This window comes from Aulonocara stuartgranti, assembly GCF_965226115.1.
Source record: "Aulonocara stuartgranti genome assembly, chromosome: 18".
Lineage (NCBI taxonomy): Eukaryota > Metazoa > Chordata > Actinopteri > Cichliformes > Cichlidae > Aulonocara > Aulonocara stuartgranti.
Genome location: NC_138954.1, coordinates 13,411,629 through 13,436,946, shown reverse-complemented (window position 1 = coordinate 13,436,946; position 25,318 = coordinate 13,411,629). Strand labels below are relative to the sequence as shown.

The window sequence follows — 25,318 nt, the reverse complement described above, 5'->3', positions numbered from 1 at the left end:
GTGTAACATTTGCACACTGCAGCAACTTTGGCTTATTTCTCTTTATTTTCTATATTTAAAAGGCAGAAAACAACATTTACTGATTGCTTTGCAGATATGTACACTTCAACATACACACTTAAATAAAATACAGGTATACATTGTAAGTTGTTTAAATTTATATTAACTGTAGACATAAAGCAGTATCACAACATTTCTCTAACATGCTATAACTGCTCCTGTGTAAATGTAATCACTGTATTTTCTATATAATGTACAGTGTAAATCGCAGGTTTTATCCAGTAACAGCAGTGAAATGAAGACTGAAACATTTTCTAAATAAAACATTAAGACTTTTTTACACCTGATGTTTAATCATTTCAGATTGCTGTTTCGTTGTTTGGGGAATTAAAAAGTGAATGATTGATTTTTTTAACAGTGATCAGTGCTGATAGAAATCTGCTGGATGCATCTGATAGAATGATGCAAATCAACTATTTCCTGCATTATTTGTACATCTCATATTACACATACAGTACTAAAGTCTTATGGTATATGATTTGAGGCGTGAGTAGTTTAAAATTAAATTAAGGCAAATGGTGTCTAGATGGATTGTTTAAGACTGGCCTGTAGGCTGCAGTGTAGCAAGGTCAAGGCACTGATGTGTTGGAGGTACTACAGACGTTCTTGTCCGGTGACTTATTTGTCTTTGTACTCTAAAGCAGAATGAAAGAAAATGAGGAGAAAGACACATTAATTTGTAACCCAGGTACTGCTATAAAAGAGCAACTGCATACATAAATTGGCCTGTTTTACAAAAATATTTTGAATAGAAAAATACACATAAAAAGACCTTCAGGTGTACCTAACCCGGACCCCTAATCCCTAACCCCCCTCCCCATTTGATTCAGTGTCACTGACACAAACTGAGTAGCAATTATTGCTTCACCTATGCTTTTCCTGGCACGACACGTAATGAATTGCAAAACTTATATAATGTATAATTAATACATATTATTTAGTATGCAATGAATGTAAAGTCCATGATGCCCCAAAACAAGTGGAAATCCTGCTACAACCACTAACATTTTGCAGTATCCAAGCAAGAAACCATCTGCACAGCTATGCTCCTGGGGGAGGGTCAAATATCAAATTCATGAAGAAAAAATATGTCCTGTACTGGACATAAATTTGAATATTGTCTAAAAGCAGCTGCATGATGCAGTGAAATAAAAAGAATATGATTTGGAAAACAGGGAAGATGAAAAGTTACAAAATAAAGGGATATCACTGCAGTACTCCTAGAAAATACTCTACGTAAATGCTGTAATTTTGCATTTAGCTGATATTGGGTCAATAAAAACTAACAAGTCACATATTACATCATAAATATAAGTTCATTATGAATAACTAAAACACTTCATGTCTTTGTTTGTTTTTACATAAACCATATGAAGTGAAATAAAGTATTTCAAACTCTACTGTTTGAAGAAGGACAGTGTTTCTCCACCTTTCACGGGGGGTGCAGGTAATCGCCTTCTCATCTGTCTCGAGGAGTCGAGGGTGACGGGCTGCAGGGAGATGCATGTGAGAAATAGTTTTGTGTGCACGTGCAAAGTTTGACTTCCTGTTCTGATGGACTCACTGCAGTGTGTTAGTGTAAACAGATACTGTACCATAACTGGAATAGTCCTGCTCTTGATCAAGCGCGACTGTGTGTCCACATTGAGACCGGCATTCTTCAGAGCAGCGATCCTTGCTGAGATGTCACAGATCTACAGCAGACGCAGAGAAAGGATTAAAATGATTTTGTGTTTTTAACAAACAAAACAGCACTGTTCAATATTTGAATTGTTTTTCATTTTAATCTGTTGGTGTAATTTTTATGTTTTTATGTCTTTTTTTAAAGGAAATACCGTCCAAATATCTGTCAATCAAAATCTCTCCTTCTATTTACATATTTTACTAGAAATCCAACCACGACCTACCTGCAGTTCAGATTGTTGTACCTTGGCAGCTGCTGCTGCCACCTGCTCCTCCAGGAAGGACAACTCCATGTCAGACGTGGAGCTGCAGATTCCCCGGGCACACTCCTCCAGGTCACTCAGCTCAGCCTCCAGACTGTACACTGATCCTGCTGCCACGTACACCTGCAGCACATTTAAAAAAAATCAAGTTTAAGTGTTTTTGAAACCTGCGTTCGTTTGAACTTTATTTCTCTAAAACTACTAAAATTGCACAAAACAGGAAATAGCAGCTTGCAGTGATGGAACAAGGATAAGTGAAATAAGCACTTATTTTGGAGATTTTGCTGCATTTTAACACATTTTTGCAGACGATTTTGTTTAATACTCATCTTCACAATAATGTCATTAGGCCATATTTGCTCATTTATGTGCTCATTTATAACTATAATTATAACTGTAATAATGAAAAACAAGTTTCACTAGTTCCACATTATTATATTATTGAACAGTTAGATAATCATAAAGGTTTTTGGTTATAAACTTTAACAGGATGTTAAAAAAAAATTAAACAACATGTTAAAAATAAAAAGTTGGCTAAAAGTATTTATATCCTGGGTAATGTTAGGTATATATTAGATTACAAGGCAATGCGAATATTATATTTTTCATTATTTCTACCCTATCTGAGCTATTGTGTTGAAGTATGGGGGAATACATATGTGACTAATATGAAACCATTATACTTATTACAGAAGAGAGCACTTTGAATTATGCATAATGTTAAATATAGAGAACACACTAATGATTTGTTTATAAAATCTAAATTATTAAAACTAGACGATATAGTGAAATTACAGACATTAATTATTATGTTTAGGGCGAAAAATAAAACACTACCTCTTAAGTTACAAAGTTTATTTGTATTGTGTTCAGAAAATGGGGACAGCAGAAGGAAGTTTTATTTTAAGCACCGCTTTGCTTGAACCACACAAAGCCAAATGTGTCCAACAGTCATAGGCATAAGAAACTGGAATTCTCTCCATGATCATTTTAAGGGTTGTACAAATGTTTCTCAATTTAAAATCTGCTATAAGAATAAAATGATAAACCGATATGAAGAAGCTGAAAATAACAGAAATTGTAGAAAGAATGATCCTTTTAGTTTGATATTTAGTGGTATTGCTCATTGTTGAGTATATTGTTCTGTTTGTTTTGTTGTGTTGTGTTGTGTTGTGTGCAGAATAGTGTCAGAGTGTATTTTTGGCTGTAAGTGCCTACTTGTATTATCACAGATAGGGGGCAAGTGTCAATCAGAATTTATTCTTCTTCCTGCTCCTTTTCATGTTACTTTAATTGAAAGAAAGGTTGTGTATAGGAAATGAATTACTGCTGTACCATGTGTGAAACAAAATAAAACAAAAACCAAAAACAATGCATGATGGAATAACAGCTACATTAACCACAATTTTTATGTGTTAATTATTTGATGGACTCAACTGAAAATTATTAAAAATAATGATTTTAATAAATTATCTCAACAGCAATTGAAAATCTAGTGAATAAAGTGAAACTATTAAAACAAGCTGTCACGTCACTGAGTTATTGAGAGAGAAATTGAAGCAGGGTAAATGTAAGGGAAAAAGGAAGCAGCCAAAGTAACTTATTATTCAGTTGGCTTTGTTTCTTTTTAATGTTTGTTGAAAGATTTATGGTAATATTTAATTATACTTAGCGGATCCTTTTAAAGCCTAAATTAAAATGCTGCATCTTCAAAACAAGAGCTAACCGTGCTACATGTGATGTAGAATATCTTTAAACTGAACTCACGTTTTCCTCCAGTCTGGAGAACTGCTGGTCCAGTTTTTTGGGGTCAGTGTTGGGGGGCAGGGAGGTGGATGGGGGTGGGGTGTTTTCTCCTCCCTCCACACCCTGCAGCAGGTCTTCAGTGGCGTTCAGCACCTTCAGCATCTCAGTAGTGATGCTGCGCAGGGACACGGCTGAGTATCTCTACAGCACACAAACAGAGACGGGTGTTACTCTAAATACTGACATCTCCTGGCAGTGTGATTAAGGATACCTTTATTTTCATTTAAATTAGAAAAACAAGTAAGAGTGCAATAGAACAACTGTTCATACCCAGGTGACCAAAATATAGGAATTCAGTGTGAAGGATTTTAAAGCTTGCAGTTTGAATTTCCTCCACATCCTGATGTTTTTTTTAGGTCATACTGGGATATTAACGCTCTTACGTTAGCCTGGACTCAGATTAATGAAATGCAGTGCCACTCCACTTACTGCTCTAAATAAAGTTCAAAATAAAAACATCCAGATGCATGAATGAATTCAAATGCATTTCAGGAGGAGGGACTTCAGTCACAGTGGATGGTAATCAGCTATAAAAGCTAGTAAATCATTAATATTATGGATTTTCTTTTTTGGGGGGGGTAACATTGATGACATATTGAAAAATAAGTTATGCATGACAAACATGGAAAAATATTAAAAAACAAAAACTAATCTGAGTACCCGTCTTCAACCAAAACAAAGTTCATTCTCACCTGCTCCAACAGAGTCGACATAAACTCTATTGTTTTGTAAAGCTCCATGTCTCTACCCTACAGCTCACACAGCGCAGGAGGAAACGAAGCACACAGAGGAGAAAGAAGCATCAGACAGAAGTTAGTTGCGTTCAAAACAAATGATTTTTAGGGAGTTTGCACTGGACTTTAAAGTGATATATTGCAAGTAAAGGAGACACAGGAGAACCTAAACTCGTAGAGAGCTCTACTGGGGTGTCGGCTCTTACAGCTCTATCATAAACTCTGCATTTCGCATCGTCAGTATTGTTTTATTATGTTATTATAATCTAGTCCAATACAGCAGGAAGCACTATAAGCTGTAATAACACAAATCAAGACTTCTTCTGTAATCAAACTCTTAAAGGGGGCAAAGTTTGTAAATGAAATTTTAGCACAGGCCTGTTGGACTGAATATAAACACTTGAGCTCAAATGAACGGAAAACTTTTAGGAAGTGAGAGGAAAACAGCGATGAAGCAGGAAGTTATGTAAAGCAGGTTTACACAAACGTTTGTTTTCTTTACGGCAGACAGAAAATAGAATAAAGGTTTGGCCAGCCAGGAATTAATCAGGGACCCTCTGGCAAATAAAACACACCATGCAGACTCATTAGCACGATTATACATTCTTTGGAGGGTCTTTAATAAATCTGGTTATTGGGACAGACTATGTCTGATGCAGGATTATGTGTAATCTTGTAGCACTGATAGAAATAATGAATCCTGTGTTTTATTTCTTATGAACTGACCTTTTCATTTGTAACTGGTGAAATGTGCACGTGTGTGTTTGTTTTGTTCTAAGGTGCATAGGCTCACTTTACCCAGCAGAGCGTTAGTAGGAAATAAGTGTCAGAAAAAAGCTTCTGAAATGGTCTCACAGCTTGAGTGCTTACATTCTGAATCTCCTCTGCTGACAGTAAACCCTCGGGCAGAGACAAAGTGCTGCTTTCTTCCATGATGTCTGCACTTTTGTCTTTGACTTCCTTCATGTCTGTCTTCTCCATGTCTGCAGTATCTCCCCATGTCTCCAGTGCTTGCCGCTCTGCTGCCAGACTTTCTCTTCCATCCTCTTTTTCCTCCGTGTCCTCTTCTGTTCTTTCACACATCATGGTAGCTTCACTTGTCTCAAATGTCTTGGTAAATGTCAAAGCTGCAGGTTTTTCTTTAACCAAACTTTTTTCACTTTCTTTCTGCTCATTTACATCTCTGCCTGCCTTGTCTGTGTTCTCCCGTTTTGCAGAAATATCTCCTTCAGTTTCCTCACTTCTATTTTCCTCGGGATGTTTTCTCACCTCTGACTCAGACCTCTGGTGGCCTCTTTGACTTTGAGACTCCTTTGAAAGATGTCCCGTCTCCTCTGAAGCGTCTGTGCTTTGTCCAACCTTTTCTCCTTTCTCTCCTCCTTGATCACTGCTTTCATCTTCATCCTTTAGCTCTTTGTTTCTTCCTCCGACATTATCCATTATTGGTTCTACGTCCATGTCGCCCAAAGTCATTAACAACATGCTGCTGATTATTCTGTCGAATTCTTCATCGCTGTCCTCTAAAGATTGCCTCTTTTTCTCGCTTTCTTTGCTTTCTTTCTGAAACTTGTCTTCTCTGTCTTGGTCGGGCCACTTTGCCTCAAGCCAATTCTTTTGCTGTAAGTCGCTTCCCTGTGCTTCCACCCCTGTTTTTAAGTTAATCTCTTGTCTTTTCTCTGAGTCGTTTTCACTCTCATTTCCTTTGAAAACTTCTACTTTTTCAGCGCCTAAGTGCCCCTTGGCTATTGTTTCATCCACTGTTACCCTCTCCACTGTGCAATCTTTATTTTCCGCTCTCTCATTTTCCTCATGCTGGACAGCCTCGACTTGTATCTGATTGTAAAAAGCATCCTCATGTATTACTTTTCCATCCCTGCCCTCTCTCATTGTTTTCTCAGTATCAGCCATTAACTCAAACATGTTCACGTCCAGGTCTCCAATGGACTCTGTCCTCTCCCTATCTGCTCTCTCCCAAAGCTCTTCCATCTCAATGCTGTTCTCAGTTTCTCCTTGTTTCATCTCCTCCTCCATTTCTCCCTCATTCTCTCCAATTCTATCCAGCTCATCCTCAGTGGAAGAAAACTGAGAAGCCCTCACTAAACTGACCAAATCACGTAGCTGTGCTGCTTCCTCTGCTGGCAGTTTCCACAGAGACTCTTCGTCCATCGTCTCGTCTCCTTCTCTGCTCACTCTGTCCAACTCGTCCTCTGTAGATGAAAACTCGGAGGCACTGACTTGATTAACTAATCTACACACTTTCACCACCAGCTCCTCCTCGTCCTCGTCCTCTTCCTCTCCCTTTTCCTTTTCTTCTATGCCAACTTTGTCCAGCTCGTCCTCTGTGGATGAGAACTGTGAAGCTCTGACTTGTTTTTCCAACTGACATATTTTGTAAGTCAGTCCTTTTGGCTTTTTCTCATCTTGCTCTTTATCTTCCTCCTCCATATCTTCATCGTTCTCTCTTTCCCACTCTCCTTCACTTCTGTCGAGGTTATCTTCAGTAGACGAAAAGTATGAGAGTCTGGACTGTGCAACAAGCCTGTAAAATCTGTATTTCATCTCTTCATCCATTTCTTTCTCTTCCTCATCCTCCATTCTCCTTTCATCCAAATCGATCTCCATTTTCCACAGCCTCTCATCTTCCTCCTCTACATCCGTACTTTCTTGAGTCCTTTTCTTCGTCTGTCCATCATCTCCGTCTTCATCAAGCTTTTCATTTCTTGTGGTCGAGTCAGAAACTCGTGCCGCTTGCTGCTGCAGACTTAACTGAAGCTCCTCGTCCACTGGATTGGATTTATTTACAGTGATGTTACCCTCAGAGTCAAACGGTTCAGGGGTGGTGGCTTCAGACGTCAGAGTGTCAGAGGTCACATCATCAGAAGGATGTGGTGGGACGTTGTCATTTTGATTTAAATCCTGCAAACAGAAAGAGTGTTTGACTTAGAAAATATAAATTTATTATATTTACCATTGCTATTATTTGTGAAGTGGGTTTGTTGTCTTGAAAAACAGAGACTTGACTGATTGATTTATCAGTTAACTGAGTAATCATCTCATTTCTTTATCGTCATAGCTCCATGCAAACAACTGCAGAAATTAGACAAGTTTCAGAGCAAAAGCTGGCAGCTTTGCATGTTTAAAGGTCCTTGAATGACTCAGCTGGATAGTCCAGTGTCCTTTCATCTGTATTTCTTTCTTACCGACACAGGAGAAGAAGCCACCTTTTCTTTTTTACTCTTTCTCCTCTTCCGTGACTTCCTCATTTTTGTCACCTTCGTCTCTCCCTGATTCCCTCCTGCTCCCTCCAGGTTAAAGTTCACATCAATGATGTTTGTCCTGTGGGATGACGAAGGTCTGATGATCTCTGCCGGCACCTTCCGCTTTAAGAGAGCCATGAGAGGTTTTTTAGGCTTCCAGTTCCCCTCAGAGTCTGAAAACAGACCATCTTGGCTGCCTCGCTCGCCCGTTAGTGGCGATGGGATGCTGTCGCCGGCGTCAGGCAGGTGAAAGTTAGAGTCCGTCATCCTCCTGTGGATCTCCTTGAGGACGGCACCCCAGGAGCTGTCAGGCTCTGGTCTGCTTTCGTTGTCTGAGCCCAGACCTTCGTAGGCTGACACCACTCCGGACTCTCTCTCCAAAGCGCTGTAGACCAGGCTCTTCCTTTTAGTGAGTAGGCTGGGACGAGACAGCTGGGCGCTCTGCAGGGCAATCCAGTTCCCATCAGGGCTCTTCAGCACTGCGGACACACCGACGCATAGACGCATTTACACAGACATGCACATACACACACAAGGACGCAGATATCACGCAGAGAAGCAGGGAGCAGTGTGCCAAACGAGGCATATAACGATGCAACAAAAACACCCACACAAGTATTACCTACCACACCTTTAACTAGAACTGAGAGCGTGACATTACCGCTAGCAGTTCCCCAACAAGGCAGAGAAAATTTGGATATGAAGCCAGTTTGTATGAAAACTTTGAAAAGAGATAAAGTATGAAAAAAAGCATTAAATGCTGATGCAAATGTGGACCGTTTTCCTTAAAATTGGGAGACTGTAGCATTGTTTACCTGTCACTTAAATCATGTTGTTCCAGTTACAGGAGCACGCATGTTGTGTATATCATATGTAATGAACCTGTTCCAACTTTTTATGGTAATACATTCAATCATAAACAGTGTGAGGAGAAAAATATACATAAAATAATCCAATTTACAACTGTGAGTTTAACATACTTGTTGAGTTTTTGAGGATCTTACCAGCGTTATCCAGCCGGTCTACACTCTTCCAAGCCGACCCAGCTCCTTCCTTCTGTAATGTCTGCGGGGAGTCTTCTATAAGGCCCGGAAGGTCATTGTCCAACAGTGAGAAAGCAGATTGTGACCTCTGGGGAAAAAGATAAAAGTCATTGCAAAATTAGAAAAAAATAATTTGGTGATATTTGAATTGATCTTTTATTTCTATAAACTGATGATAATATAAAGGTTCCTTGTTGAATAGTTCAACCAGCAGAGGTCAGCATGTGGAAACAGAAATGATCATGTCATCCTTTGTTTCAGTGAAAGAAGAACTGATGACTTACTGTTCAGCTGCTTCTGATGTGCGTGTGAAGAAGAACCTAAAGGTCCAGCAACATTTATCATATGAAGAACAACCTTTTTACTTGACTAACTCATTTTGGCCCATGGCCTTCATCAGGATCATCACAGAACAGACTCTAAGTACCAAATATTCTTTTTTTTAAAAACACAGCCTGGGTGGTACCAACAAAAGAGATTTTTAAATGTAACTTGTTCTTCATACTACATGTGCTCCTGGAGCTTTAACGTCTTCTAAGCAAACTGGTTTACTCATTAAGAATAAATACAAATACATTACTTGAGTTATTTCCCACCAATTATTCACAAAGGTAAAGTTATTGGATCACAAAACGTGTTTCTGATTTATTTATTTTTACCCAGAGGCTTGGTTGATGTTTCTGTGAGCTGGACGCTTGATCAGAGGGGGACTGATGTTGATGATGAAGGTCAGTGTTGCGTTCAAGGGCCAAGTCTTGATCATATTCTGCTCTCATCTCAGCCAAAGTCTTTCTCCTACTAATGATCTTACATAAACAGAGACTAGGATTAGTGCTGCAAACAGCTCAGTACTCTGCAGATGAAAAAATAAATAAAATTAAATAATTAACTCCTTTCTAATACTGGAAGGTTTGAAGAGGCCTTCACATGCTAAATTATTGTTCTTATGTTTTTTACTTTTTGCACAATGGTTTTGGCCAGTTCCTCAATGAGCTCTCCTCTGTGCTCCCGCAGATAGCGTGCTTCATTCTGCTTCTCCTGTTGTAAACACAAATAAAAAAGCTATTCATCGCCGCAAACAAACACTCTAAGCTGATTACTCCTCTGAATATACACTACATATACATGTTTGCTGTGCTACATCCAAAAGCTTTAGCATACTTTGAGAGATTAGTAAGAAGTAAATCTTTTCTAACATAACTGTGTTTTTAAAGATGCAGCATCAGAAATCTAAGTTAGAAAGGTCAAGTGATGAATTAAACCAAAATAATTCCCCCTATATGAAAAAGTATAACATTTTAAAGGCTAGCATGTTACTGGGGTTTCATGTGAATGAGCAAATCGTTTTCAGTTGAGTTAAAAAGGTATGCAGATATTAGATGAACTTTGTTTAAGAAAATACTTTCAACCTGCATTCTTTCAAAAGACCAACAGGGGGTGCTGACTATGGTTGAAACAAAGAAATTTAGGAAAAATGTCCTTTCAGCTATGACCTCTTTAACGACCCAACCTCATGGCTTTATGGTCGTACATACTGGGTTCAAGGCTTACTGAATACAATTTTTTAAATTATGATTCAAGTTAGAAAAGAAAAGAATGCGGTTTCATGGCAGTCCCTCCTTGTGATTGACAAGTTATAACCATACAAGGGTCACTCAGCCAAAACACATCAGCAAAAGCATTCAGATCGAGGATTCACATCATGACCTCCTCGGGTTATTTCATGGAGTGGCCACATTTTACATACAGCTATGAGCAAAGATAGCAATCGCCCTGCCATTGTCTTATACTGTAGTATTAAACCATCTGAGTTTTGGACTGAAGCATAATCCTGATGGTTTAACTTAATCTGACTGAAAGAAAATAAAAAAACAGAATAGTATTATCGAATTTCCCAGAGGAACCCACCCGAGGGATTAATAAAGTTATATCTTATCTTATCTCAGATTAAAAAGAAACTTCATGTAAGGTCTCTAGAGGCTATTTATCAAAGTGCAGATTGAGGATAATCTCCAACATAATGTAGCATTTCCAGTAGAAGACTGTATGGGTCGATAGAGGTTCGAACAATAAGCAACTATTTGTATGAGAGGAAAAACATGAATAACCTGATTGGAAGTGTCAAATTCAGCCTTGGAAATGGCCTCGTCTATGGCCTCCTCTAAATACATATGAAAAACATGCACTTACCTGTTCTTAATTATCATTTTAAGTGTGAATTTTATCATTTTTTTTTATTGTATTTTATTTTGAAAACCCAGAAACCGGATCTCACTCTAACGTTTAGAAGCTGCTAAGGCTTCCGCTCCTCACAGCGCGCGTTTGCACTGTGAGGGTAAGTCCTGTAATGAAAGGCTCTGGCATTTTTATGGTTTCTGGTGTGAATGTTGTTACATAAGTTGTACATGTCGATGTATATAGGTTCATATTGATGTTAGAAAGTTTCTGTGTAACTGAAACAAAGGCGGGTTGCTGTTAAATAGTGTTTCTGCCGTATTTATGCTCTTTGGCAGTTAGTCTTTGTCAGCCCCCTAGTGGTTGCTGCGCATAGCAGGAAATGTGTTTGGATTTACCGTTTTTCTGTGCTTTTTGTGATGTTGTTTTACATTGTAGGAGCTACAATTGCTGGTACCATCAGAAGACACCTGTTGAGTGTGTTTTATGTCTTCTGCAGGTACGTGAGCTTGTTAACAGCCATTTTGTCTGTAAAGCACGAGGGAAATGTTTAGTTGGTGATACTTATGTTATCCTGTTATTCTGTTTTATACGATTGTGAAATGTATTTTATTAGTCATAAGATTTCTTTTGTATACAAGCTCAGTATGACAGAGTGTAAAATGAGAGAAGTTATTATTTTCCACCTTTTCTTTATTAAAAGGTTAATTGTAAGTCTGTTAAGACAGCGCGCGTTTGCACTGTGAGGGAGCTACAATTGCTGGTACCATCAGAAGACACCTGTTGAGTGTGTTTTATGTCTTCTGCAGGAATAAATCGTGAAAAGCCAATCTTTCTGAGCGTCTGTGATTTTTGAAGAGCTGGAAGTGTTACACAAAGATAGCAATCGCCCTGCCATTGTCTTATACTGTAGTATTAAACCATCTGAGTTTTGGACTGAAGCATAATCCTGATGGTTTAACTTAATCTGACTGAAAGAAAATAAAAAAACAGAATAGTCAGATTAAAAAGAAACTTCATGTAAGGTCTCTAGAGGCTATTTATCAAAGTGCAGATTGAGGATAATCTCCAACATAATGTAGCATTTCCAGTAGAAGACTGTATGGGTCGATAAAGGTTCGAACAATAAGCAACTATTTGTATGAGAGGAAAAACATGAATAACCTGATTGGAAGTGTCAAATTCAGCCTTGGAAATGGCCTCGTCTATGGCCTCCTCTGCCACCCGCCTGGCCACAGTGAGCGTCTCCGCCATGCTGTGCTCTAAATGCGAAAATAACAATCACGTGTTTTGTTGTTATTTGAAGGACTTTTGGATCAAACAATTGTTTACATTGTTTACTCTGCAAAATTTTATAAAGAAGGAGCAGTTTTCAGTTCAGTTCACTTTTAAAGACATGCATCTGTCTGCATTCAGTCCCAGTTTCTGCAGACTGAGACATGACCACCAGCCCAAAGCAGCTTTTCATTCATGTTTGCCGTCACTCATCCTGTTAGCGTAGTGAACTATGCGCGTGATGACAAATGAGAGCAAGGCAGGACACAGAAGAGAACAGACTGACATGGTTGTTTGAGATGCAATAGGAACCTGCGCCAAAAGATTACAGCTAAGATCATAAAACTACTCAATTCTTCTGCTATAAAGCATTACATGAAAGTCAGCATGGGAACAAATATGGATTCATGTGGAATCATGAGAGGATTATGTTTGACCTGGATATTGGGAAATATCTTTTTCTTGTTGAAATTCACTTTAACAGGAAATGGATGACCAATCAGGAGAAAAAGGCCAAATGTTCGAGTAGCCAAATCTGATGTATGGCAAATAAATGGTGAGCATTTCACTGACTGATTTGGGTAAAAGATGGAAAAGCTCTCACATTCGACTGCAAATACTCTCATATTGGTGAAGGTTTGCAAATATTTGCTGTCTGGGTCTGTCTGCACCAATGAGACCAACCCAGTTGCAATGGGTGTCTTTGCAATACAGGACTCAATCTGTTTGCCAACGAGTTGTATTCTTATAGTATATAAACACAAAGTTGCCAAGCGCCGTTTTTCCATTAAATTTCTGGATTTCTGGCCTGGCTGGAACTTCATTATTATCATGGAGCTAAATGAATAAAACATGTAGCACCATAACACCTCTGTTTAAGCTATTAAATTCACTCCATAAGAGATTAAATCAAGAAACATAAAATTAATAGGCCTAAAACTGATGCTCCAGGAAGGGCTAAAAAAATAAGCCAACATTGCAATACAATACATATTGGTTTCTTGCAGAGTAACACAAGATAATCATCTGAACTGTGTTAAGTTAACAAAATCCACCTTTGTGCATCTTAATACTCTTCGCAAGAAAGCAAATATTTCCCTGCAAACCCAAATTCAGCTTTATTATCTTCAATATAAAAGTTGATGTTATAATATTGTGGTGCAGATTGTTAAATTTGCACTTGCCCAACCTCAAAAATTGAGGAAAACAGAGCTACGCTGGGACTTAAAGGCGCACAGCTCCAAAGGGCTCACTGATGAGTTAACTGACCCCTGTACTTAAAGTTACTTTGGCACTTCAGTATTTTACAAATACCAGAAATACAACTAAAACCAATTACATTTAGAACTGTAAGCAAAACTTGAATGGCAGGTCTTTTTTTTTTACTTCATTGCTAACAAACAAAAACTGAAACTAATTAGTTTAACGTTTATCTTAGCTAGTTACTGGGAGAAAGCTGAACTGGGGAAAATCTGTAACTTTTGTACATTAAATAAAGCATTTATGCCACCACAAAGTGTCATACTTTTGATATGTGAAAGTCCAAGTGTATGCATGTGTAATTACAACAGCAGGTGTACAGTACAATCAAGCATCAGTGAAGTCATAATTAAATGTGTCTGCACCTTCAGTTTGTCTGTAAAACGTTGAGTCGCTCCCGCAGACGCTGTCCTCATTGCAGATGCTCTCCTCATAGGCGCTGCCCTCTGCAGACACACACATGTTTACATGAACGTGAAAAGACTTCCACGTGGGATTAACCTTTTTATCCTGGAACCTGATCACGGGAATAACCTTTAAATAAGATGAAGCATTAAAGAGATGAAGGAGCATCTTTTTGGTCACTGTCATTTTTTAAATTGCGTTATGGAAACTACATTTGTGCAATTATGAGAATTAATTTTGATATTTTATTATGACAAGAACAGTTTTCATTGCAAATACCTAAACCTCAGCTGTGCTGTCTCCAGTGAGATGTTCTTTCCTGTATGAGAGCTTAATTTTTGATTTATTAAGTGTAAGTTTTGATAAAAATGACACTCTACCATGTTTTTCGCTTGGTTTGATTACTTGTTTCCTCACTACATTTGCTGGTAATACATCTATGGTGTAAACAGATATAACTACACAAACTTATCAACAGTATCTCTGACCGATATTTGAAATACATAATCTGATTTTAATGTCGGTAACTGCTCAGTAGAGAGCACTCAGTCACTCTCTACATAGTTTCCCCTTGCAGCTCTTAAGCTCTGAGCTCTTTTCACATCATTTAAATATTCATGCAACAATGCATCCATTTGTGGTTATATAAGTGCATTAGTTTCCTCATGCATGGCATTACCAGCCGATCTGTGCACAGCAGGGCCCGGTTCAAGGGTACAGCTGAGTACACGGGGTCACTTCAATTCATTTAAAAGGCCAAAGAGCACTTAAGTAATATGAACTGTTCAGATTTTTTAAATGAAGCAAGCACTTTACTCCACTGGTTAAAACTCCAGAGACAAGCTTGATGTGAAATATCCTGAAATAGAGACAACCTGAGGATTTTTTTTGTGTTTTATTTGCAGGAAAAGGGATTTTGTTCTAGTGACGCCTCGTGTATGTCTGCAGACATCTGTGTCATAACAGATGCATGCAATTAGAAGTATGACCAGAACAGCAGCTGGAGGTCACTGTAACCCTGAAGGCGCCATGAATCTCTCGGGAAGGCGAGCTGACAGAGGCATGCATGAGAATATGAACTCTGCAGCAGAAAGTACTTCTCCCGTGTATCATGAATGGCAGAGTATATTCCATTGATTTGAATAACATTAACCTACATCTATTCTACCTTTAGATCTTACAGAAATCCAATAAATTCCTTTAACCACAACTTCCAATGAATTTATGAATTCCTTCAAAAGTAAAACTGAAACCATTAGAGAGAAAACATTTCTAACCACCTTACAGACTCATTATTATATACAGCTACTTTCAGTACTACTAATATTTACGTAACTTCAATATACACTTCCTCCAAACCATCAACGTGTCTTTTAGACCCTATTCCTGCAAAACTGCTCAGAGAAGTCCTACCATTATTAATTTTTCAATCGTATGATTAATCTACACATTATATATTAAACCATCATTTAAAAAGCCATCACTCGACCCAGCTGTCAACTGGCCTAATTATAGGCCAATCTCAAACCATCCTTTTATCATTTTCTTGAAAGAGTATTTGTTAAACAGCTAACTGATCAAAGAGTTATTGTTAATTTCTCTTCCATGGTGTGTTTTGTCCTGTGTTCGTCTAATCACTTTCAACCGCTAGCGGAAGATTTAGCCCAGTTCTGCCAGGTTTCTTCCTGTTTAAAGGGAGTTTTTCCTTCCCACTGTTGCTAAGTGCTTGGCCATAGGTCATCTGTTTGCTGGGGCTGATTTGGAGCTATGTAAATAAAAGTTAATTGAAATTGAATTAAAATGAAAATTAAATCAGTACTAAAGCTAACCTATTATTTTACAGTCTTAGATATCTTTAACGTGCTAGCAGGACTTAGAGCTAAATGCTAAAGCTAGCAGAATCCTAATAATCATCATTATGCCCACAATGTTTTTTGACTTGTTAGTATGCTTATATAAGTAATCTTTAACACTGAGGATGCCATTTGTTCTCCATGTTTACAGCAGCAAACTAAAAAACTGAACAATTAAAAAAAAAAAAGTGATGTCACACCAAAATTACAACAACAGTTGTAAAGATTTGTAGATGTATTTATTTTATAATCATAGTTATCATCAGGATTTGACTGTTCGTGGAAAAAACTAGTTTCAGAATTCTCAAATCAAGTTCAAGTTCAAGTTCAACTTTATTGTCACTTCAACCATATACAGTTTAAAAATACACAGTGAGGCAAAACGACGTTCCTCCAGGAACCAAGGTGCTACAAGACAAGTTAGTGCAAAAAAAATAATAATATATAATATATCTAGTAATAATATTGTGCAAAAGAGCATTTACAGGTTGGTGTGTGCGATGGTTTGGTGGTGTAGGTCAGTGTGTTTGCGCTTGTGTTGGTTAGTCAGTCCAGTCTCAATGTTTTGAGGTATTTGAGTTAAGCTGAGTGATAATGTTAGTGTATGTGTGTGTGTGCGTGTTTATCAGTCAGTCCCTTTTTGCTGAGGAGACGGATGGCTTGTGGAAAAAAGCTGTTGCACAGTCTGGATGTGCGTGCCCGAATGCTTCGGTACCTTTTTCCAGATGGCAGGAGTGTAAAGAGTGTGTGAGAGGGGTGTGTCCGATCAGCCACAATGCTGGTGGCTTTGCGAATGCAGCGTGTGGTGTAGATGTCCTCAATAGAGGGTAGAGAGACCCCGATGATCTTCTCTGCTGTTCCCACTATCCGCTGTAGGGTCTTGCGGTCTGATATGGCACAGCTCCCAAACCAGACAGTGATGCAGCCGCTCAGGATGCTCTCAATAGTTCCTCTATAGAAGGTGGTCAGGATCGGTGGTGGAAGCCGGGCCTTTCTCAGTCTTCTCAGAAAGAAGAGACGCTGTTGGGCTTTCTTGTGCAGGGAGCTGGTGTTGAGGGACCAGCCGAGGTCCTTCTCCAGGTGTACGCCCAGGAATTTGGTGCTGTCAACGATCTCCACAGAGGAGCCGTTGATGCTCAGCGGTGAGTGGTCGCCTCGTGTCCTCCTAAAGTCAACAACCATCTCTTTTGTCTTGTCAACATTCAGAGACAGGTTGTTGTCCTTACACCAGTCCGTTAGTCTCTGCACTTCCTCTCTGTACGCTGACTCGTCGTTCTTGCTAATGAGACCCACCACGGTCGTGTCATCAGCGAATTTAATGATGTGATTTGAACTGTGTGTTGCTACACAGTCATGAGTCAGCAGTGTGAACAGCAGAGGACTGAGCACACAGCCTTGTGGGGCCCCAGTGCTCAGTGTGGTGGTGCTGGAGGTGCAGTTCCCGATCCGTACTGACTGAGGCCTTCCGGTCAGAAAGTCCAGGATCCAGTTGCAGAGGGAGGTGTTCAGGCCTAACAGGCTCAGCTTTCCGATCAGTTGTTGGGGGATGATCGTGTTAAATGCTGAGCTGAAATCTATGTACAGCATTCGGACGTGTGAGTCCTTCTTGTCCAAGTGTGTCAGGGCAAGATGGAGTGCAGTGGAGATGGCGTCGTCCGTTGAGCGGTTATGGCGGTATGCAAATTGCATTGGGTCCAGTGAGGGGGGCAGCAGGGTCTTGATGTGTCTCATGACGAGCCGTTCTAAGCTCTTCATGATGGTGGGTGTAAGTGCGATAGGGCGGTAGTCATTGAGACAGGACACAGAAGACTTCTTGGGCACGGGGACGATGGTGGTGGCCTTGAAGCACGTGGGGACAACGGCATTGCTCAGAGAGATGTTGAAGATGTCGGTGAGAACATTTGCCAGCTGATCAGCACATTCTCTGAGCACTCTGCCTGGGATGTTGTCTGGTCCAGCAGCTTTACGTGGATTGACTCTGCGTAGAGTTTTCCTCACCTCAGCTGTAGTGAGACACAGGACCTGGTCGTTCGGAGGAGGGGTGGTCTTCCTCGCCGCCACGTCGTTCTGCCTGTCGAACCGAGCATAGAAGTTGTTAAGCACATCTGGGAGGGAGCCGTCACTGTCACAGGCAGGTGGTGTCGTCCTGTAGTTAGCGATGGCTTGTAAGCCCTGCCACATGCGTCGTGTGTCGCCGCTGTCCTTGAAGTGGTTGCGGATTCTCTGGGCGTGTGCGCGCTTCGCCTCTCTGATGGCCCGAGAAAGTTCAGCCCTCGCTCTTCTAAGCGCCACCTTATCTCCCTCTTTGAAGGCAGAGTCTCGGGTCCTTAGAAGTGCACGCACTTCCGCAGTAATCCACGGTTTCTGGTTGGGTCGTGAGATGATGATCTTGGAGACAGTGACGTCATCGGTGCACTTGTTGATATAGCTGGACACTGATGATGTGTACTCCTCCAAGTCAGTGAAGTCGCCGTAAGTTGCAGCCTCTCTAAACATGTTCCAGTCAGTGCTCTCAAAACAGTCCTGAAGAGCAGAGATGGCTCCTGCTGGCCAGGTTTTCACCTGCTTCAGAACCGGTTTTGATCGCCTGACGAGTGGTCTGTATGCTGGAATTAGCATAACAGAGATGTGGTCTGAGTAGCCGAGGTGGGGGCGGGGCTCTACCCGATATGCGCCGGGGATGTTTGTGTAAACAAGATCCAGCGTGTTTTCTCCCCTCGTTGCTCAAATGATGAATCACAACAGTAATCACTAGTTTAGATGATAATAAAACGCCTGTATGTCTGTACTATACAAAGCCTTGAGTAAATCATATATATGAGTTCGCCTCACTTCCTCTGCTCCTCAGGGCCACTTTGTTCCTTTGTGTCTCTGTTCAGAGGAGAATGTCTCCAGGCTTTGTTGAATCAGTGGACTGTGTTGAAAGGTCTTGAGGGGAAATGTTTCATTGCTGCACAAATCTCACACAAGGTTCAGGATCACACAGCATTTAGTTCTCAAATGTCAGCTCCGCTAGTTCTGATGCTATTCATGTCATACGCATTATTCATATGCAAAGTAACATCATGAGTCACGCTGAGTCGATCGCATTTTGCAACTGGATGGAGAGTTTAGTTTTCAGTGCCGGTCTGTCATTAAAGTACAAAAACGGAAGAAACAGAGTGCTAAAGAGTGCGTGTGCAGAGAATAAAAAAAAGCTATACATCAGAGGAGCGACGGCCTAACGCCAGCCCACATCAGTCCTCCTCCCACCAGGGTCAGAGCTCTGCATTATCTGCAGCAGGTGACCTCTCCTCCACACAACACACATAATTCTCTGAAATCCCTTGTCGGTTCAATCAGATCATACTCTGAACCAGTGGTTCACAGATGCTCTGGTGCTTTGTCACTGACTAGACCTAGATGCCTGAGCATATGTCACTAGGAACACATTTATTCAAAGCTCTCTGTGTCTGAACCAAAACATTTTCAGTGTGACAGCTTCTCATTTAGCTGTGAAGACACAAAAAGCTTCTTCTACACTGACTTTGCTTTCATTAAAGAAAAGCTCAAAGCCTTTTTTTCTTACTGTCACTGAAGTAGAAACAGGTTAAAACTGAAAGATCTCGTGTAAAAACAAAACTTTTAGGAAAAGATATTGCAATGTTTGAAGTTCATAATGAACTTTTCAAAGAAAATCTTTCGAATCAAATTCCTCTGAGAACAAACTCCTCTAATCTAGAACCAGGTCCATCCCTAAAAAAGTAAAGGGCTAAAGAGCTGCCGTCTCAAAACAGCTGGACCCAACACTGATATTAGTCATCAGGGAGCGCGAGGTGCACTGTTCACAGATGATTTGCTGACGCAGTGCAAAGATTCTGTCTAGCATGACTTTCATCCCTCAGAAATTCAAGCCCACCACAAAGCTGTCGAATCAGTGAGATGTGCTGAAAGGTTTTTAGAGGAAATGTTTCATTGCTGCACAAATCTCACACAAGCTTCAGGATCACACATTACAAAGAAAAAACTGACAAGAACCATAACTGGCCCTGCGCTAACATCAATTAAAGAACATCTACTGTCGGCAATACACATTACACCTATTAATAACAATAATTAAAGACCAGAGATTATAAATATAAAAACGTTGATCACTGCAGCTTTAAATTACACAAATTCTGAGGCCAAAAACAGAGGAAAACAAATTAAAAAGTGATCCACTGATTCGAGTTAACTTAAACTGTGCTTGTAACTGCACCGTCATGTTCACATCTACGTCTGTAAACACTTTTGAACAGTGGATCATAAAACCTGCACACATACAGCAGCACTGAGTCCCTGCTGAGTGAAGATATGAAAGAAGCAAACAAACATTAATAGACTTGAAGTGTAGCAACAGCCTGAGTGATTTGCCAGAGTAATGTGGGATGAAAGCCAAGAGCTTAATCCTCTTTCACCCTCTTCCCAAGTTCATGTTCTCCACTGCTTTGAGATATGAAACAGCAAAAATCAAGACAACTTTGAGCGAGCACACTAATTTCTCATCAGAGTAGATTCTCCCTACAGCAAGCTGTTATGAAACGAGCCAATCATATGTGAGGTTTTAGTGAAGTAAGAGCTGGGAACGGTTTCCTAACTGAGAATCTTAAGCATCTAACGCAGCAGAAGTAGTTTACCTGTTAGCTCTGAAAGCGCACTGTGTTCTGCCAGGTGCTTCCTGTAAAGAGTCTTCAGCACTTTGGCACTGCCAAACCTCTTGAAGCGTTTCTTCACATTAGTGTAAAACCACTCCAGTGACTGTGTCTTCAACAACCTGAGAAAGAAACACACAAACATACAACAGATTAATATAGATTATGCTAATCACCCTACCAAATGTGAAGGAAATGTAGTTTTCTTCACATTTGTTATTATCCACAGATTTGTTATTATCCACGTTTTGGTCAAGCAACATTCAACCAGAATTTCAGTAACCAGGTCAAACACAAAAAAGCAAAACCATCAGTCAGTCCTGGTGCCAATCTACATCTGACTCACAGATGAACACAACCAGCTGCTGGCAGCTGTGCGGATTCATTTCCACTATGTCTCTCACATCAATAGCCAAAACTTCTCTGGAGTTACTTCATAAATCAGGAGGCTGAGAGAGACTCAGCAGGAGATGTTTAATCATTAGTAAAAGGTAGACAGGAGACACATAAGCGTCTCACTTTGATGTTTGCAAGACAGCATGAAATCACACGGGCCGGTTTACACTGAAGTTGGGTCGTCATGGGGGGTAATACAGTGACAACGCTGATTAAATAGCAGGATTGTCGCACTGATTTCATCTTACACTCTACCTAAAAAATAAGTGTTTTTAAAGCTGGAAGTGAGTTGGAAAAACACAGCAGCTGTTATCATTTGTGACGGGTAAGAAGTCACAGCCAACAAATCACAGTGACACTATCTGATCTGCAGCAAGAAGGCAGCATTACAGAAACACTTCACACAAACTTAGCAGAGTCTTGCTGACGTAAAGTTAAGAAACAATCTGTAGATATGAAATCACTGTTTGGTTAACTGTGAAAAGTCTGAACCACCAATAAATCTAAATGTGAAGACGGTTGGGAGCAGTCCGGTGGTGCAGTAATTAGCACCGTCACAGCAAAAAGGTCCTGGGTTCAAATCTAGCCGGGATCTTTCTGTGTGGAGTTTGAATGTTCTGCCCATGTCTGCGTGGGTTTACTCCGACTTCCTCCCACAGTCCAAAACAAAACCTGTTAATGTTACACATCTCGTAGATACACTGTGCTGTTTTCTTTGTTTTACCTACTGTATCATATTAACTGGAGAAAACCCACACAATCATGTAAGGTCATGCAAACCCCAGACAGAAGGGCGTTTATGTACCCAAACCCAGAACACTGCTGCTGTGAACAGTATTTCAGCAGTGTTTTACTTAAATAAGTCAATGTGAAGAATTTGAAGATTTCTGTAGACCTATCAGTTAGTGAGGTCACATGAATTAGACTAATGTGAAAGTAACATGTTACTCTGCAGAATCTGAGTAAGTGTGCAGAAAATGTATCTCAACTACAACATTTACAAATAGTGACTGACTCTATGAAAAGTGTCTGTTTATAGCCTTGCATACTATAACTAAAATTGTTGTATGTAACATATGAAACATGGCTGTAAACAGACCCAGTATATGATCCAATGTGTGCATGATATTGTTAGTCTAGCTCAGTTACGTGCTGCATTATCTTCAGGTACATTTAAGATTGAAATTCCTATCACTGCTGCTTTTAAATTAACTGTATAATGACACGTTTATGTTTAATGAGGTACCCTCCGATTTCTGAGTGGCTGTAAGTGTGTGTACACAGCGAGTGCTTTGACAGGAAGCAGATGCAAAACATAAAATGTCACACATCATTACTGCACTTCTACAGGCTTTGTAAGGTGCCTCCTGGTGCAGACTAAGCAGCCAGGTTTTAACTACCAGCTACTGGCCACGATGCCTCACTGGAAAGAAAGAAGTACATCTACAAAGCACTATTACATTTTTATTACACTGCAGTTTTTTCTTTATTTTAAGTCTATTTGGATGTTCTACCTTTAGGTTCTCTGACAAATACTAAAGTTAACGTAGCACCTAAATACATCGTTTAATGCATGACTGGATATCTGCAGTCCCCGTTGACCCCACGGCTGATGCTATATTGAATGATCTGGAGGCAGGTGGCAGGTAGGTAAGCTTATCACAGTGATTCCTGACACCAGTGCATGTCATGGCTCTCTATTCTCATATTATCTACTTAATTGATTTTGAATGTCTGGGTCAGACAGCAGCACAACCCTGATCCACTGCATACAGAGTGGCATTTAAACCAGCAACTGCTTTACACATTTAAAATTTACATCTACAGTGTCTTTGAAGTTTCTGGAATATATTAAGGCTTTTAAAAAGGTGCCATTGTGAAGTATATAATGTAATCATTTAGCAGAAATCACAGGCTTTTAATTTGGACTCTGTGCAGCAGACGTGACCGGACATGGTCACTTCAGAGTTTGACTAGAGGCTGCAGAAATACATTCCCACTAAAACCCCATAAATCTGACAGTCTGTAACTTTCAAACACCAACAGTCTGAGGGTCAGACCTGCATGTTTAGAGGTGAGAATAGTGGCTCCATTTTTTTTCTTCTACATGCAATCACTTCTGATTAGGAGCCTGTCTAGAAATGTGTTCTCCACACATTTGAACGATTATCACGTCTCGACCTTTTTCATGATTGCTGCATTTTCAGCAGGCCTTACAAGACAGCATTCAATTTGTCATAGAAACTAGTTTTTTGCTTTGTACCCCTCAGCAATGAGAAAAACATATAACAAGCTCAGCCTCGTCCTTTTAAAAGAAAATGTCAACTCCTGAAATGTCAGCGTTTCATGAACAAAGGGAATTTTAATTATGACACACTTTCGATTTTAGCCATTAGGCTTTACAATCTGAGCAAACTGTAAAAAATATAAAATTACACAAAAATAAAGTGAAGTAGAGCGTGTGGATTTAAAGTTCACATGCTTAATGGAGCGTTTCAGGATTTCTGTAACATTAAACAAACAAGTTGAGTTCGAGAAAAGACCTCTAAAGGGAAAATTTGGGAAAATGTCTTTGAAAATCCACTTTATGTTGCTGCACATCTCCCTACCTCATCTCCCTACCTCTGTCATCTTGCATTAGTGCAAATGTTGGGGCCAAAGGAGACTTTATCCTGCACTGTATCTTAGTGTCTATGTTATGTGTAATAAGTGCTAAATCCATCTCTCCAACAGTGGAGTAAGACCTTAATAACCTTTGACGTCACTCTCGGCCTCTCATCCTCACTTAGTCTCCTTGTATATCGCACACACACACACACACACACACACACACACACACACACACACACACACACACACACACACACACACACACACAGAGATAAACACCACAGCACTTCCAGGCACCACCGCTGACCTTACCTGCTCTTCTGGTCTTACTCCAACAGTGGAGTAAGACCTTAATAACCTTTGACGTCACTCTCGGCCTCTCATCCTCACTTAGTCTCCTTGTATATCGCACACACACACACACACACACACACACACACACACACACAGAGATAAACACCACAGCACTTCCAGGCACCACCGCTGACCTTACCTGCTCTTCTGGTCTTACTCCAACAGTGGAGTAAGACCTTAATAACCTTTGACGTCACTCTCGGCCTCTCATCCTCACTTAGTCTCCTTGTATATCGCACACACACACACACACACACACACACACACACAGAGATAAACACCACAGCACTTCCAGGCACCACCGCTGACCTTACCTGCTCTTCTGGCAGGCGGAGCAGAGCCAGGTCTTGTCCCGTTTGTTGTACACCCGGCAGGCCTTGCAGACATTGTAGTGGCAGTCGTGACACTGGCGTTTGGGGTTGAGCAGGAAGGTGAAAGGCGAGCAGCAGCGGATGCAGCAGCGCTGGTTGAAGCAACTCTGCCGTGACAGCAGGAGGCAGCGACTGCCCTCCTCGTCCAGCTCCTGCTTCAGCTCGCTGTGGGGAGGAGGGGGGAGAGAGATAGTGAAACTAGGAATGTGTGTGTGTGTGTGTGTGTGTGTGTGTGTGTGTGTGTGTGTGTGTGTGTGAGAGAGAGAGAGAGAGGGAGAGAGAGAGAGAGAGAGAGAGAGATGTATAAAATCTGTTTGAAAAAGATGCTTATGTGTCAGTGAGTAAGATAAGAAGTATAGTATTCCACAGGGATCATATGAAGTTCCTGCACATGGATAAAGCACCAGACCAGGGTTTACTGTGTCAAATATGATGATTATGTGAATGAGGACACAGAGTGCACAGATGAACGCACACTGATCCTCTGCATCCCTTTAATGAAAATGGAGCAGAAATTAAAGTGGTTTCAAAAATTCGGTCAGGTTGTTTCATCATTTTGTAAACAGAAAATAAATAGATACGGTGAGAATTATGGAGCTGCTTCATATGTTTATCGAGCTGCTTGTTAACCAGAAAGCCTGTATTAAATAAATAACAGCCGTGGTGACTAAACCACAAATACATGGTTAAAACACACACAAAGAGCCCAGTGTCTTCAGTGCATCTTCACTAAGACAAATGAATTCAGTCGCTTGTCCTGATAATTAACTAATGTTAATAACTGAACAAGTATCTTCACTAGTTATGGTGTTAATGATGGCATGAATATATGAGAACTTGTTGAGGCTTGAAGAGAGAGATGTAAAATCAGGTAACATTGGACTGAAAGGGGTTCATTTGAGACCCCTGATGTCTTTTTTTAGGTTAATCTGGATGAAAGTGCAAAAGAAGTGAGAAGAGCTCAAACCATGGAGATTAATGCAATAATAATTTATGCTAATTAATGTAATGTAATTTTGTAATTGTGTGCCTCAATATGACTTTTTTTTAACATGCCGTCTCGACTTTACACGTTTGATTGCATTTATAATCCTTTCGCAAAC

General features: G+C 40.2%; 1 protein-coding gene and 1 long non-coding RNA gene across 6 annotated transcripts in view; one reads left to right on the top strand and one right to left on the bottom strand.

Annotated features, from left to right (window-relative positions):
* Positions 1-42: 42 nt before the first annotated feature.
* The window catches only part of LOC309693393 (uncharacterized protein), a 32,667-nt gene continuing 7,391 nt past the window's right edge, over positions 43-25,318 (bottom strand). For 2 of the 5 annotated variants that reach the window (XM_082512529.1, XM_082512528.1), the window contains 14 exons: positions 24,159-24,380; positions 20,470-20,606; positions 13,922-14,002; positions 12,186-12,283; positions 9,804-9,884; positions 9,506-9,652; positions 8,808-8,934; positions 7,747-8,282; positions 5,417-7,462; positions 4,505-4,561; positions 3,774-3,953; positions 1,968-2,129; positions 1,656-1,754; positions 43-1,550 (listed from right to left, as the gene is read on the bottom strand). In XM_082512529.1, the coding sequence (XP_082368655.1) occupies positions 1,458-1,550; positions 1,656-1,754; positions 1,968-2,129; positions 3,774-3,953; positions 4,505-4,561; positions 5,417-7,462; positions 7,747-8,282; positions 8,808-8,934; positions 9,506-9,652; positions 9,804-9,884; positions 12,186-12,283; positions 13,922-14,002; positions 20,470-20,606; positions 24,159-24,380 (4,066 nt within the window). In that variant the 3' untranslated portion in view covers positions 43-1,457. Of the gene's footprint in view, positions 1,551-1,655; positions 1,755-1,967; positions 2,130-3,773; positions 3,954-4,504; positions 4,562-5,416; positions 7,463-7,746; positions 8,283-8,807; positions 8,935-9,505; positions 9,653-9,803; positions 9,885-10,954; positions 11,033-12,185; positions 12,284-13,921; positions 14,003-20,469; positions 20,607-24,158; positions 24,381-25,318 lie in introns of those variants that run through there. The other 3 variants (XM_082512530.1, XM_082512531.1, XM_082512532.1) reach the window with 3 other exon arrangements.
* On the top strand, positions 11,067-15,228 carry LOC309693397. Its single transcript, XR_014272644.1, has 3 exons — positions 11,067-11,520; positions 12,781-12,852; positions 14,867-15,228. It is a non-coding gene; the product is annotated as an uncharacterized lncRNA (long non-coding RNA).